Here is a 14,014-nt window from a genome sequence, read left to right on the forward strand (position 1 = left end):
TTTTAATTCAAAAAATTCAATAAATAAATTCTTGAACTATAAGTTTTATTATCACTCTAAAGTTTATTAAAAGGCGTTAAGTTCGCCGGGTCCACTTAATATTTAAAATAAAATTTTGGCAAAACAACGTTTGCCGGGTTAGCTAGTTTGATATAAAAAAAGAAGTAACAATATAAAATTAATGAATAAAAAATATATGAAATTAATTTTATGTACCTACACAAATTATTTGAACATATTTAGCTATTAAAAAAAAAAAATCCAAATCCTTTAATTAAAATAATTTTTTAGTTATATTTATAATTTATTTATTTTAAATATAATTTATTATTTTTGTACTAGTTTTTATTTTATCTGCAATGAGATAATTAATCACTCATAAAAATCGTTTGTATTTTTGTGTAGTCTTAAAGATTTTTTTCTAATATAAAATATAAATACTAATGAGTACCTGGATAATGACTAATTAGTAGGTATAGGCTAATTAGATGTCTATTGTTAAGGTAGTTTAGGAAATTGTTATTTAATGTTTATTGATTTTATAGCACTATGTATAGGCTATATAGTTTACTTGATATATATGTAGGTATTAGTTTTTTGGCTTAGGTACTGAAAATATATAACTAGTGACTAGTTGTTATGTAGTTAATATGAAATACAATTTAAGTTTTAAAACCGCCGAGTCATGTGAAATTGACGCCGAAGATTAGCCCGCAATATATATAATATATATATAGAGTATTTGCATTTTAACCACATTATTTCCAACTTGAAATGCACATCGGTACCTATTACTAAAATTAAAGTAGAAGTTGATAGTATTTTATGGTTAATTAAGTTCACGAGGAGTTGAATCGTAAAGAATAAAGACATCTACAAACTGTAGATATTTTTATTTATCACTTACATGGGCATAAAAATAAAATTTACAAAATATATAAAATAATAAATGAACGACAATATTACATTGATTTGAATTTTGATTGTATGGAGGTGAATGTAAAGTGAGAATAAATAGATTGAGAAAAAAAATTATCAACAGTTACACCAACGAGCCAGAAGATCGAACCTTAACATGGTTTTATAATATTTATTATCTATATTACCATTATATCAGAATGGAAAATTAATAATAATTATTAATATTATTCAAAAGTAAAGAGAGCGAAGAAAAACAACGGACGTCCTCTCCAAGCCCCCTCATCTCACGATTATCGACGACGTGTTACAACCGCACAGCGGCGCCGCCTCAGCATCCGGCGGATAACGAGTGACGAGTGACGACGATGACGACGACTGCAACGCCGACAACGGTCGTCATCAGCTGTTCAACGGAATGCCATCTGTCTCGGTGCAGTAGGGTCTCGAAGTGGGGAGTTTTCGGTGGCGCGTTCCCTCTTCACTTCCACCGTTATACCTGCCAACGACGCTCAGACGAATCCGTTTCATCTACGACGAAACTTGTATACAACTTCACGCACATAACGTAATAATAATATAATATACGCGAACGCGCGCGCATATACATATTATACACACACACACATACATACACATACAGATTTTTATGTATGTATATATGTATGTATATGTATATATATACACGCGTGTTGTGATCTTTTTTTTCTTTTATTTGGTTTTTTGCGCTCTTTTTCTTTTTCTTTTTTGTCCCCTATTCTGCCGGACCGGAGAAACATGCGGATCGCATAGTCGTCTCTCCACGATAGCGTATTGTTTTTTTTTTTTTTTAAACCGCACTGCAACACAACTGCCCGCGCCACCCGACAACGACAATTAATACACAACAATACCTGTAGTAGTTGTAGTAATAATAATAATAATAATTATTATTATTATTTGATATAATCTCGCGTCGCCTGCCGTTGTTACCGTGTCCGACACACAGACGTCCGCCGAACGGTTTACCGCAGTACATCAGCATCATCATCGTCGTCGTCGCCGTCGTTATTTATTAAATTAATATCAGTACTACAACAGTCTTGTCGTCGCACAGCCCATTGTTTCTCCAAATATACATCACAAAAACTACAGTGTTATCATCGTCGCCGCCAACGTTTTTTTAACAGTTACTGCAACAAAAATCGTTGCAAATTATTCGATCACTTTCAGCTCAGTACACATTTAACTATCAACATGTCTGACGACAAAGTAGTGGGTCACCGGCTCCAGAGTTTCAAGCATAGAGGAAAAACCGAAATCGTAAGTACATTATTCAAATATGTACAATAATGAATAAACATACCAGTAACCAATTCAATTTATACAACTTTTCAATAGAAGCAAATTATTGTTTGAATTATTTTTTCTGAACTTGAACAACATCTTATTTTTTTTAAAACCTATGTTCAGATCGATAATGTTATTCTTGGTTTCTTCTGGTTAGTCTTTTCAAAAACATTAATATTTTGAGTGGTTACCTTATTTGTTGCGTATGTATATTAGTCGTTATACGTATCAAACTACATTGTTCCTCAACATCAAAAGAATTATGTTTGGTCATATCTTGTACTCGAATCTGCATCTAAATTGCTAACAATGTATCAAGAGGTAAGAGACTTTTCAGATGGCTGTGTAAGATAACATAGACACATTTTATACAGTTTATGATTAAACATTAATTGTCTCTATTAGGTGCTATGATTTTAGATGAGTAGTATTTTGGTAGGTGTATATTTACTATCTAGCTATTTTAGTTTATACTATTTCAATGGTTAGGTTTAGAGAAATTAAATATGTTAACACATTTTTTCTACATAAGATATACATCTACTCTTTTCTATTATATTTATTAGATTGAAATACCAATAGATTAAAACAATTTTATGACTTAAAAGCTTAAAATATTTCTAGAGTATAAGAAAATATATTTAAATATCTACCTGGAATTTATTAATTAAGTAAAATTTAGGTATCACAAGGTTCAACTATACCACCTAGAAAATCTTTATTATTTATAAGCTACTATATAATTTTTATAATGTATCTATCCTAATCAGTGGCATGGCAATGGGGGTAATTGAGAGATGGTCGTCTTTCAGTTTTTTAGAGAGTGGTAAATGTCATTGGGCAGATGGAAAATAATTTAAATTCATTATTATGAATTTAGAAAAATAATACTCACAAAAAAATATTTTTAAATACTTTTTAATAGTTGGTTGATGGGTGAATGGGTAGGTGGATATTGAAAAATATACTTGCCTTTGAAAATATTTGAGTTAACCATGCCACTGATCCCAATTAAGCAGAAATAAAAAAAGTAAACATTTTTTATGATGAAATTAAATAATTATTTATGCTTGATCAGCCTTGTATTGTTCTTCAAAAAACATTTTTCCTGTTTGTATTTGTATGTACATGTATACCCTATGTATTAACTTAAATATATAATTAAATATATTATTTACTAGTTTCTAAATGGTTTTTTAAATGTTAAGTACATATTTCATATTTATTTACAATGCTACAATATGATACATCAATTCCTGTACCTATATTAATATATATTAAAGGTAATCTAAATAATATTAATTAACTTAAAATTCTTAAACCTTATGCTTTATGTTTGTGTAATAGATAATCACTAAAATGTTTTGTTATACCTGGATTATACCTATAAATTGTGATATGTTCTCTTTTTAATTTAAGTTCTAATTCTAGAAAAATCAGTAATTAACAATTTACTCATTTAATAGGTATAGTCTATGTATGTAGAATATGCCAATTGAAATCACTTGCACTGTAATTTTCAATGCATTATGATTTATAACTTAATTTAACAACTAAGTAAGCAATTATTTGTCAGTATTTCCTATAAATGTTGAATATGTGTGCAAATTGTATGTTAATATTTCTATTTTAAGTCAATTTAAAAAAAGTCTTGATTTTCTTCCTTTACATAACACGTTATGTATATGTTAGGTACTTTGACACTCATAAAAATTAAATTATATTACTTACTAAGTAAGAATTCAAAATTACAGATATTTTAAAATTTTAGAAAAGGGCTGAAATTTAATACAAATTTAGTGATAGCTTAATGAATATTTATCATTGAAATGATTGAGTTATTTGTAATTTTATAACTTCTGTATAGTTTGTTTAAATATCTAATCATTTTTATATTACCAATTGAACAATACATAATTAAATTTGGGTTATTGCATTTTTTTTATAACCATATTGTATTATTCATGATTTAATTCAGAACTTGCATAATTTAATTATTGACAAAGAATATAAAATTGATATAAAACTGTAAAATATATTATTTATTTGTTCAGTAATACTATTTTTTGTTATTGTTGTAAAAAAATGAAAACTCAAATTTTATTAATAATTTGACAAATATAATTGATTCTTAATGGGAATTAATACACAGTGAGAACAATAATTGTGCACACAATATCTTACAAATCAGTGATTTCAAAGGTTAGATAGTAATATGTTAAAATAATCAGCTGGTAAAATTAACATTTGATAACAATGTTATCATAATTTTTTTTATTTGTCTAACACATAATTTTGAAGTTTTATCAAATACTTAAATACGATATTTGATAAATTACCCCACTAAACATTTAATGAAATATTATATTTCATAACATGATTTAGTTGAAAAATGACATTTGAAACTCAAATAGTTTAAGAAAAATTAAATTATGTACCTAACAACAATCAACAACATTAGTAATGAACATTTTAACTTTTCAGGAGTTAAAGCAGGATATATTTTTATTTAAAATTAAAATTAAGTTTGAACTTGATTCATAAATATTAGTAGGGTTGAGATTTATAGACAATATAATTAATAAAAACAAGCATTTGAAATGTCAAAAAAGCATTTCATTTATAAAAAAAGCAATTACAATAATTAATTAAAAAATTAAATAGCTTCTATATTTTTTAGAAAATACAACATATATTTAACTAGTTTATATTAAAAAAAAATTGTGGACTGATGAACAATTTTGAATTTAGTATCGATGCATTATGAATATATTTTAATCTATAGGTACTTTTATAAACTTTACCTAATAACCAATAAAGTATTTAGCAATATCAATAAATATTGCAGATAATAAAACCCATTAAAAATAATTGACAAACAACAATACACTGTCTTCAGAAGATCTTATAGATTTGTATCGTTCAAACACATGTTGTGTATAAAACTATCAAATCCATTGAAAATTAAACACAAAAAAGGAATTTATAAGTTAAAAAGGCAAAAAAAAATACATCAATCATCTTAAATATTAAATGACACATATTTTTATGTAAAAATTATTTTTTTATTATTATTATTAAAAAAAAGGCTTTTGCCTTCAAATCTGAATCCTAAATATTAGTAATATGATTTTGTAAGATGCATATTTTAGTTTTGACATAATAAATACTAAACACAGATTCTACAATAAACTGATATTAAAACTGAAAAAAAAAATTAGTTAATCATTATATTTATAAAGTTTATAGAATTGTACCTAATAATTTTGTAAAATGCTTCCATATAATTTATTTCAATGTATCCATTAAAATTATTTATGTATTATAATTATTATACTGAATTATAGGAAAGGCGAAGAATTAGAAGTGAGGCAACTGTCGGTCTGAGAAAAAACAAACAAGAACAAGAGTTGATGAAACGCAGAAATGTTGGTGAAGTAATGAATGGTAAATAATTATAATAAATGTTACCATCTAAAAATGTATTAAGGGTTTTTATTAATTTTCAGATGATATAGACTTGGAAAAACCATTAACTGAACACGATCTACGTGCTTTAGTTGAAGAAGCTGGTAGTACTATTCCTGATGTTCAACTTAAAGCCATACAGTCTGCAAGAAAATTGCTATCATCTGATCGCAATCCACCAATAGATGAACTTATTAACAGTGAAATACTTCCAATCTTGGTCCGTTGTTTAGATGAGCATAATAAGTAAGCAAAATGATTTTGTATTTATAATTTTTAAACTACAAATTTTATATAATAAAATTACTCTATTATATGTTTACAAATATGCAGCATTGAAGCCTGAAATATGTATAGATAATTATATTTAAACATAGCAAATTAAATGAAATAAGCTCTAAATAATTTGTTTATGATTCAAATTTATTCAAAAATATATATAAAGCAATAACTATAAAAGTTATTGGTTATTAAAATTACTACAATTTTGTAGTAAAAATTAAATATTGATATAAAAGAGTATTATTTATAATATATTTTTTTTATTAGAGGTGAAAACCTTGCAAATATTTAATTTATTTTAGTATTAAAAATATTAAAATTTTTTTTTAAAGTAATTCAAAAAAACAAATTTTACCAATCTTACTTACAGTTAAAATCAATCTCCACTTTTATGCACATATCATACAACATTGATAATATTTTAGAATAATTGTAGTATTATGTTTACAAGTGATACAAATAAATGTTTAAATCTTAAAAATATATAAAAATATTCAGTTTCCTTTTAAGCAATAGTGAGAAAATAATAATTAATAATATAATTGATAAACTAGGATTTTCTAGTATTTACAATTATTAAAGCTGAGACTCAATTCATACACACAATATTAAATTTGGGAATCAATTGGCATAATTTGAAAATTGCTTTGTTTCGTTTATTTTTTTTTTCAATTTGAGTATGCAACAATGAAACCGTTTGTTGTTCAAAATGAGCATGAATGCAAAAAGTATCATATGACATTAATCATGTTGTAGAATTATAATATTGTACTACAAGTGATATAAATAAGTATTTCAATTTAAAAAATATACTGAAATAGTCCTATTTTCTACATATAATTGTGAGAAGTTAATGTTTCAGACAAACAATAATTAAATTCGGGAATCAACTAGTATTATTCATTTGTTGTGCTTTTTTTTTTTTTTGGTCTCAATTTTAGTGTTAATAGTGAAATCATGTTTTGACAAAATATGTTAGAATTAAAGGTTGCTATTAAACGTGTAATGAACTACATGTTTACCCATGTTTTATCTATGATGGTGTTAAAACCTGTATAATAAAAATACTCATATAGACCCCCTGTGATCTTGAATACTTATATATTTCACTACTTTGCAGTTCTGACTTATGATTGCTTTACTTTCTGTACTCAATATCATATTATATTGAATTTACTGCTGCTTCCTTTTAAAATCACCAAACATTTTTAGATATGAGGCATACATAGGTAAATGTGATGCAATAAAATTGAAAATAGCTGATAAGATAGCTTTGCGATTATTTATGCTTTAATCTTAAAATCAGTTTAATATTCTTCTACATATTATTATACTTATAGTTTAAACCTATATAATAATATATGGTAAACAAATGGATCTTACTAATTTATAAGCATAGCTAATGACTATTCATTACATATTTAAATAATAAAAAATAGGTAGGTTATTTAAAGCCATACAATTTTTATTATTAATTAATAACCAATTTATTGGAATATAATAATATAATATTATTATAAACACATGGGCTTTAATATACTTTTTGCTCCTGGACTTGGGCTCTGTATATTATATAACTGTTTTCAACCATGACCTCGAGTTTGAATGTAAAAATCATCACTTTAATACTATATTTATTGTTGAATTTTATTATTGTGTTACTAGTGATATAAATAAATCTTTAAATTTTAAAAATACATTAAAATATTAATTGTAGTCTCTACATGTAATAGTAAGAAGATAATAATATTACTTTTAAGCTAGAAATTATTTAATATGTACTATTATACATTTTAGGACTCAATTCATATAATTTTTTAATAAAACTTGGAAATCAATTAACATAATTTGACAGTTCTTTTTTTTTTTTTTGGGTTTGTATTTAAGAATGCCAGTGGTAAAGCCAGTGTGGTGTTCAAAATTAACTTAATTGCAATAAGTTAACATTCAATACCATAATATAGTGTTTAAACTTAATATTATTTATTATTGTAGTTTTTTAACAAGAGACATTTCAATAAATGGTTAAAATTAGAAATATATATTAAACACATATAAGTAAACTATTTTTTTTATTTTTATGAAATAAATTACCATAATAATATTTGCAAATGATTAAATGATAGATTGTATTAAAAACTAGACAATAATGATTCGCTTTATTATTGATTACATTTGGTTGAGTGGTGTTAAACTCATGTATTAAAGGTCAATTTACACTACAAACCTTTAAAATAATTATTAATTATACTCATATAATCATTATATATTTAATAATTATATAGGTACATTAAAATATTTTATATTATATATTAAATTAATCTAAAACTTGTATTAAAAATTTTATTAGTTTGTAATACTGTACTAATATATTTTTTTATACTTGAATAATTTATTTATAATTGTTGTTTAGTCCAACATTACAGTTTGAAGCAGCGTGGGCTCTAACTAATATCGCAAGTGGTACATCCCTTCAAACTCAGGCAGTTGTTTCAGCAGGAGCTGTTCCATTGTTTTTAAATTTATTAAATTCAACCAATCAGACAGTTTGCGAACAAGCAGTTTGGGCATTAGGTATTTAATTAATATTTTATTCAGTTTTTTTTATACTAAATCCAAAATTTATAATTTTAGGAAATATTATTGGTGATGGTCCACAACTACGCGATTATGTTATAAGTTTGAATGTTGTGCCAAGGTTACTTCTCTTTATCAATCCAGCTATACCGATAACATTTATGCGGAATGTCACATGGGTTATAGTTAACTTGTGTCGAAATAAAGACCCTCCTCCAGCACAACATGTTATAGATGAACTTCTTCCTGCTCTTAATTATTTGATTAATAATAAAGATATTAATGTAATTATAATTAACTAAAATAATTTTCAGTAATATAACACTTATTAACTTTAATACATTTTTTATTAAAGATTCTTGTTGATACTGTCTGGGCTATCAGCTATTTGACAGACGGAGGTAATGATCAAATTCAAAGAGTTATCGATAGCGGTATAGTACCTAATCTAATCCCATTATTATCACACAAAGAAGTGAAGGTTTGTAAAATTAAATAATAATTTTGAACTAGAATTATAATTCTAAAATTATTTAATGTAAAAAACAATTTAGGTGCAAACAGCAGCATTGCGTGCAATAGGAAATATTGTTACAGGAACCGATGAACAAACACAAATAGTTCTTGATGCTGGTGCATTATGTCATTTTCCAGCTTTACTTTCACATTCAAAAGAAAAAATTTGCAAAGTATTTGTTTAAATATTTTTTATTATTATTAGTTAAAAAAAATGTTTGATTTTATTTTTATTTCTCATGCATACAATTAATCACTATGCTTGTTATGTGCCCCTTATCAACAATTGTGAATAAAAAATGAAGAAAGTAGTTTTATTTTTGGAAGAAAAATATTCAAATTATTTACTGAAGAAATCATAAAATAATTTTTAAGTGTAATTAATAAAAAATAATATTCTGAATAATTTTAAGGTGTTTGCCTTAAGTCTAAATATGGGCTCATTTGGAATTCATTATATATCCCCCCTATATTTCTTATTATTATTTACAATCTGTATCATGTGTATAATAAGCAAATTTGATAAAATATAATAGAGACTAAAATTACATGACATGAATTACATGAGGTGGGAGACTATCCATTGATAGAACCCTTCAGAACAAATTACTTATTTATTTAGGAGATCTCTACACCATCGTCTTTTGAGACGTCGTGGAGGGTTGTCGGGTAGCGTGAGTGAGGATAGATGTGAGATGAGTGGACTTGGATGGTATCGTAGTTGCGCATGAAATTTAGAATAGTAATTTTTGGCTAGTTGGTCAACTGTGTCAATTTTTAGGTCTTTGTGTAGTGCTTTGTTTGTTATATACCATGGGGCTGAGGTTATAAGTCGGAGAGAGATTGATTGGAAGGATTGAGTTGATATGATTTGGGAAGATTTGGCTCAGCCCCAGATTTGTATGCCATAAGCCCAGATTGGCCTTAAGAGAGACTTATATAAAATTGATTTTGTGTGAATTGACATTTTTGATTTGAGTATAGGTCGAAGTAAGTGTAGGCGGTTATTTAATGTTTTGCGTTTAGATTTTAGGTGAGGGCCCCAGGTTAGACGCTTGTCGAGTATAAGTCCTAGGTATTTTACTTGAGAAGTTTTGGGAATGTCAACTCCCTATAGTTGCAGTGGAGGGGAGTCGTTTCTACGGAGAATGAATATTACATTGAATGATTTTTCGGGGTTAATGTTTATTCGCCACTTTTTTGCCCAACTGTTCATTAGGTCAAGGTGGGTTTGAAGGGAAGAGGAGGCAAGTGTGAGGGGTGTGTGGTCTGTGTTAAGAGGCCAGTGTAGCTGTATTGTCTGCGTACGTAGCTATAGTTGTATTTGCAACTTTGGGAATGTCCGATGTGTTTATATTAAATAAATCTGGGGCGAGATCACTTCCTTGTGGAACTCCGGCTTGTATAGAGAAGTAAGAAGAAATTGAGTTCACTTGTCTAACTGCAAATTACCTATTACAAAGATAGGAGCAAATGAGTAAGTAGTAGGGTGCTGGAAGGAAAAGTTTTAGTTTGTAGAGGAGGCCGATATACCAAACTCGATCAAACGCCTAAGCAAAGTCTTAAAAGACTCCAGAGTAGAATTCCTTTTTTTCAAATCAGGTTGCGATTTGATCTATGAATCTGTGAATTTGTTGGATTGTTGAATGATTTGTCCTGAATCCGAATTGCAAGTGAGGTATTATGTTATGGGATTTAACTATAGGTCTTATTCTTTTTAGTATAATTTTTTCAAATATTTTTGATAGTGTAGGGAGTAGACTTATAGGTCTATAGAAAGATGATAAGTGTTTGGGTTTGGAAGGTTTATGTATAAGGATTATGATTGAAAATTTCCATGTTAAGGGAAAATAGGAAAGCCCCTAAGCATTGAATTGTAAATATATGTAAGGAGTATTATTGTTTTTTTTGGTAGGTGCCTAAGTATTTTGTTGGATATTAGGTCATAACCCGGTGATTTCCCTATTTTTAATTTATTTATTATATATTTAACTTCGTTTGGAGTTGTGTGCTTTGCTGGAGGAGACATAAGCAGTGGACTGTCGAGAAAGTTATTTATTTCATCTAGGTGCTCGAGTTTGGGGTTTATGTTTGAGTAGGGAGTAAAGGTTTTTGAGAGATGGTTTCCAAAAAGTTCAGCTTTATCACTGTCTGAAATGGCTAGTTGACCATTTGGACCATTTAAAGGAGTAGATTGTTCTTTAATTTGGAGGATGTTTTTAGTGGTTTTCTACAGAGAGCCATCTTTTGTGTTAAGTGATTCATATTTTTTTTGGAAAAATGTTGATTTGTGTTGTTGAATCTGTTTCTTAATTACGTTAGTGAGATTGTTTAATATACGTTTATCAGATGGAAGATTATATCGTTGCCAGCCAGCTCGGGCCCTATGTTTCGTCTTAATTAGCTCTTGAATATGGTGGGGAAGAGAGTTTTTGAGAATTATATTTTCCGCAGGTATGTTTGTTTCGAATGATTAGTTATATACAGCGGTCTGTATTGAAATTGTGAGATTTTAGACTGCCTCCTCTATTTGTTAATTTGTTTTTAACGAGATTTTTAAGTTAGTCGTATTTTGCAGATTCTCGGAAAAGAGGTCCCAGTTGACTGGCCCTTTTGCTAGAGAAGGTCACGGAGGGTTTAGAGATATTTTACCATTTATTTGCAGAAGGGCTGGGCTGTGGTCACACGTCGGGTAATCTAAGTTTTTTATAGTGGAGGTTATGTGTCTAGGAATATTGGATAGAAATAGGTCTAGAATGTCCGGATGTCTATTTCGATGTAATGGCCAATATGTAGGTCCTGGAGGAGATATGATTGTATATCTTTTGTTTTGTAGGAAATTTAGGAACATGCGTCCCCGAGCGTTTTCGACACGGCATCCCCATTGAGGGTGTTTTGCATTAAAATCACCGCCAATTAGTGATGTGTTTCCAATCGAGTTTAGAAATTGTTCAATTTCCTGAACAGGTATTGCAGGTCTAGGTGGACAGTATACTGAGGAAATAGTTGTAGGAATATGATTTAGAATGATTTGTACGTTTGCTGCTTGAATGGTATTTGTCCGGAGGTTTGGTAAGGGTTGGCAATGTATCTTTGAAGAGATTATAATGGCAGAACCGCCATGGGCAGTTCTGTCGGGATGGTCGGCGCGGTATACATTGTAACCAAGAAAGAAATTTTTGAAAATTGGAGTGCAGTGAGTTTTGGTGATTAGTCCGATGTCTATGTTTTTTTCGATAAATAGTTGTAATAGTTCGGGTTTGTGACTTTTAAGTCCGTTCGCATTCCATAGGAATATGTTAAGGGATGTATATTGTAATTTGATGTACATTCCTTTCTGTTGTTATTATATATGTTTGTTGTACCTTATAATATTATGTAATATAATAAGTGATGTCATAGTTATATTTTATATTGTATGATGTAACATAGCATGTAGTATGTTTAACTTAAATCAATATAAATATTTTTTGTAGGAAGCTGTTTGGTTTCTCTCAAATGTTACTGCTGGAAATCAAGTTCAAGTTCAAGCTGTCATAGATGCTGGGCTGATACCAAAAATAATTACACATTTATCAAAGGTGATAAAATGAGTTTTTATTATGAGCTTAGGTTAAATATATTATGGATGAGTAACGATATTGCAATCATTTATCATTCATTAACTTAATTTGGATTCGGCTGATTAATAGTGCATTGTGGCAAAAGGAATTGATAAATATGTATTGTCTCCTGCCACTATTATTTAACAGCGAATTAAATCTAAATTAAAATAATAAGCAGTAAATTATTGCAATGGCATTGTGTATTTATAATGTTATTTATTTTAATCTATGGTAATAAGCCTATGTTTATATTATATATTATGTTTTACAATAATTGTAGAGTGAATTCCAAACACAAAAAGAAGCAGCTTGGGCAATTACTAATTTAACTATCAGCGGAAATAGTCAACAAGTAGAATGTGTTATCAGTGCAGGCGTTGTAGCTCCTCTTTGTGCTCTGTTGTCTTGTCAAGATAGTCAAGTTATTCAAGTCGTTTTAGACGGTTTACAAAATATGCTTAAAATTGCTGGTCCTGATGTTGATGCCTTAGCTAATTTAATTGAAGAATGTGAAGGTAATTTTTTATTTTTATATTTCATTTTTATTAGTTAATTATCCATTTTAATGTATTTATTAATTAATATTTACAGGACTTGATAAGATCGAACAACTTCAAAATCATGAAAGTGTTGAAATTTACAAAGTTGCATTCGATATTATTGAGAGATATTTCTCAGAGGTAATATATATCAAAAAATGCATCGATAATTTTCATCTTTTTTTTTTATTTTTATTTTAGGAATCGGCTTCTCCTACACAACCTCCATCATGCTTTGAATTCAATCCGGCTACTACAAACACTCAGTTTAAATTTTAGTTTTTTTTTTTTACTATCATTATTATTATTCAATATTGAGTAAACGCGGCTCCCTTGGACATTAAAATATTGTACCTGTGATTTTTTCAAATCATTCGCGTTGCTTTCTATCCAATTTGAATCAATTCATACTAATTCAATTTAAAAATATTATTTTTTCACGTCCATTTTTAAATTAATAGTGAATCAATTTGTTAATTTAACCTTGGGCAGAACTCTAAAGAAGAAGGGAGAAATTGAGCTTTTATTGAAAATAAAATGTTAACCATATTATTGTGTATCTAATATATTAAAAAAACTTTTCAATATTATATTGTTGTATGCATTATGTGGTTAATGATTTATTGATTACAATTTTTTAATAAAATTGGCAGCCATTTTATTCTAGTTTTGCGTATTTGATGCATCTAAATAAATCAGTTTATTTTCATAGTAAAATATGTTGAATATTCTTTTGGCTCCAGTGAATCTAATTATAAATTTAAACTGAATTTTGTTGGC

General features: G+C 27.8%; 1 protein-coding gene across 1 annotated transcript; it reads left to right on the forward strand.

The window, feature by feature from the left end:
- Window positions 1–1,599: 1,599 nt before the first annotated feature.
- Window positions 1,600–13,824, forward strand: LOC112591614 (importin subunit alpha-4). Its single transcript, XM_025335479.1, has 11 exons — window positions 1,600–2,220; window positions 5,595–5,694; window positions 5,757–5,961; window positions 8,411–8,571; window positions 8,632–8,858; window positions 8,930–9,055; window positions 9,129–9,263; window positions 12,567–12,671; window positions 12,976–13,210; window positions 13,287–13,375; window positions 13,436–13,824. The coding sequence occupies exons 1-11, from the start codon at window positions 2,155–2,157 to the stop codon at window positions 13,511–13,513; spliced, it is 1,527 nt and encodes a 508-aa protein (XP_025191264.1). The 5' UTR covers window positions 1,600–2,154; the 3' UTR covers window positions 13,514–13,824.
- Window positions 13,825–14,014: the final 190 nt, after the last annotated feature.

Source organism: Melanaphis sacchari, unplaced genomic scaffold (genome assembly GCF_002803265.2).
Source record: "Melanaphis sacchari strain LSU unplaced genomic scaffold, SCAv2.0 Contig13_pilon_pilon, whole genome shotgun sequence".
NCBI classification, from domain to species: domain Eukaryota; kingdom Metazoa; phylum Arthropoda; class Insecta; order Hemiptera; family Aphididae; genus Melanaphis; species Melanaphis sacchari.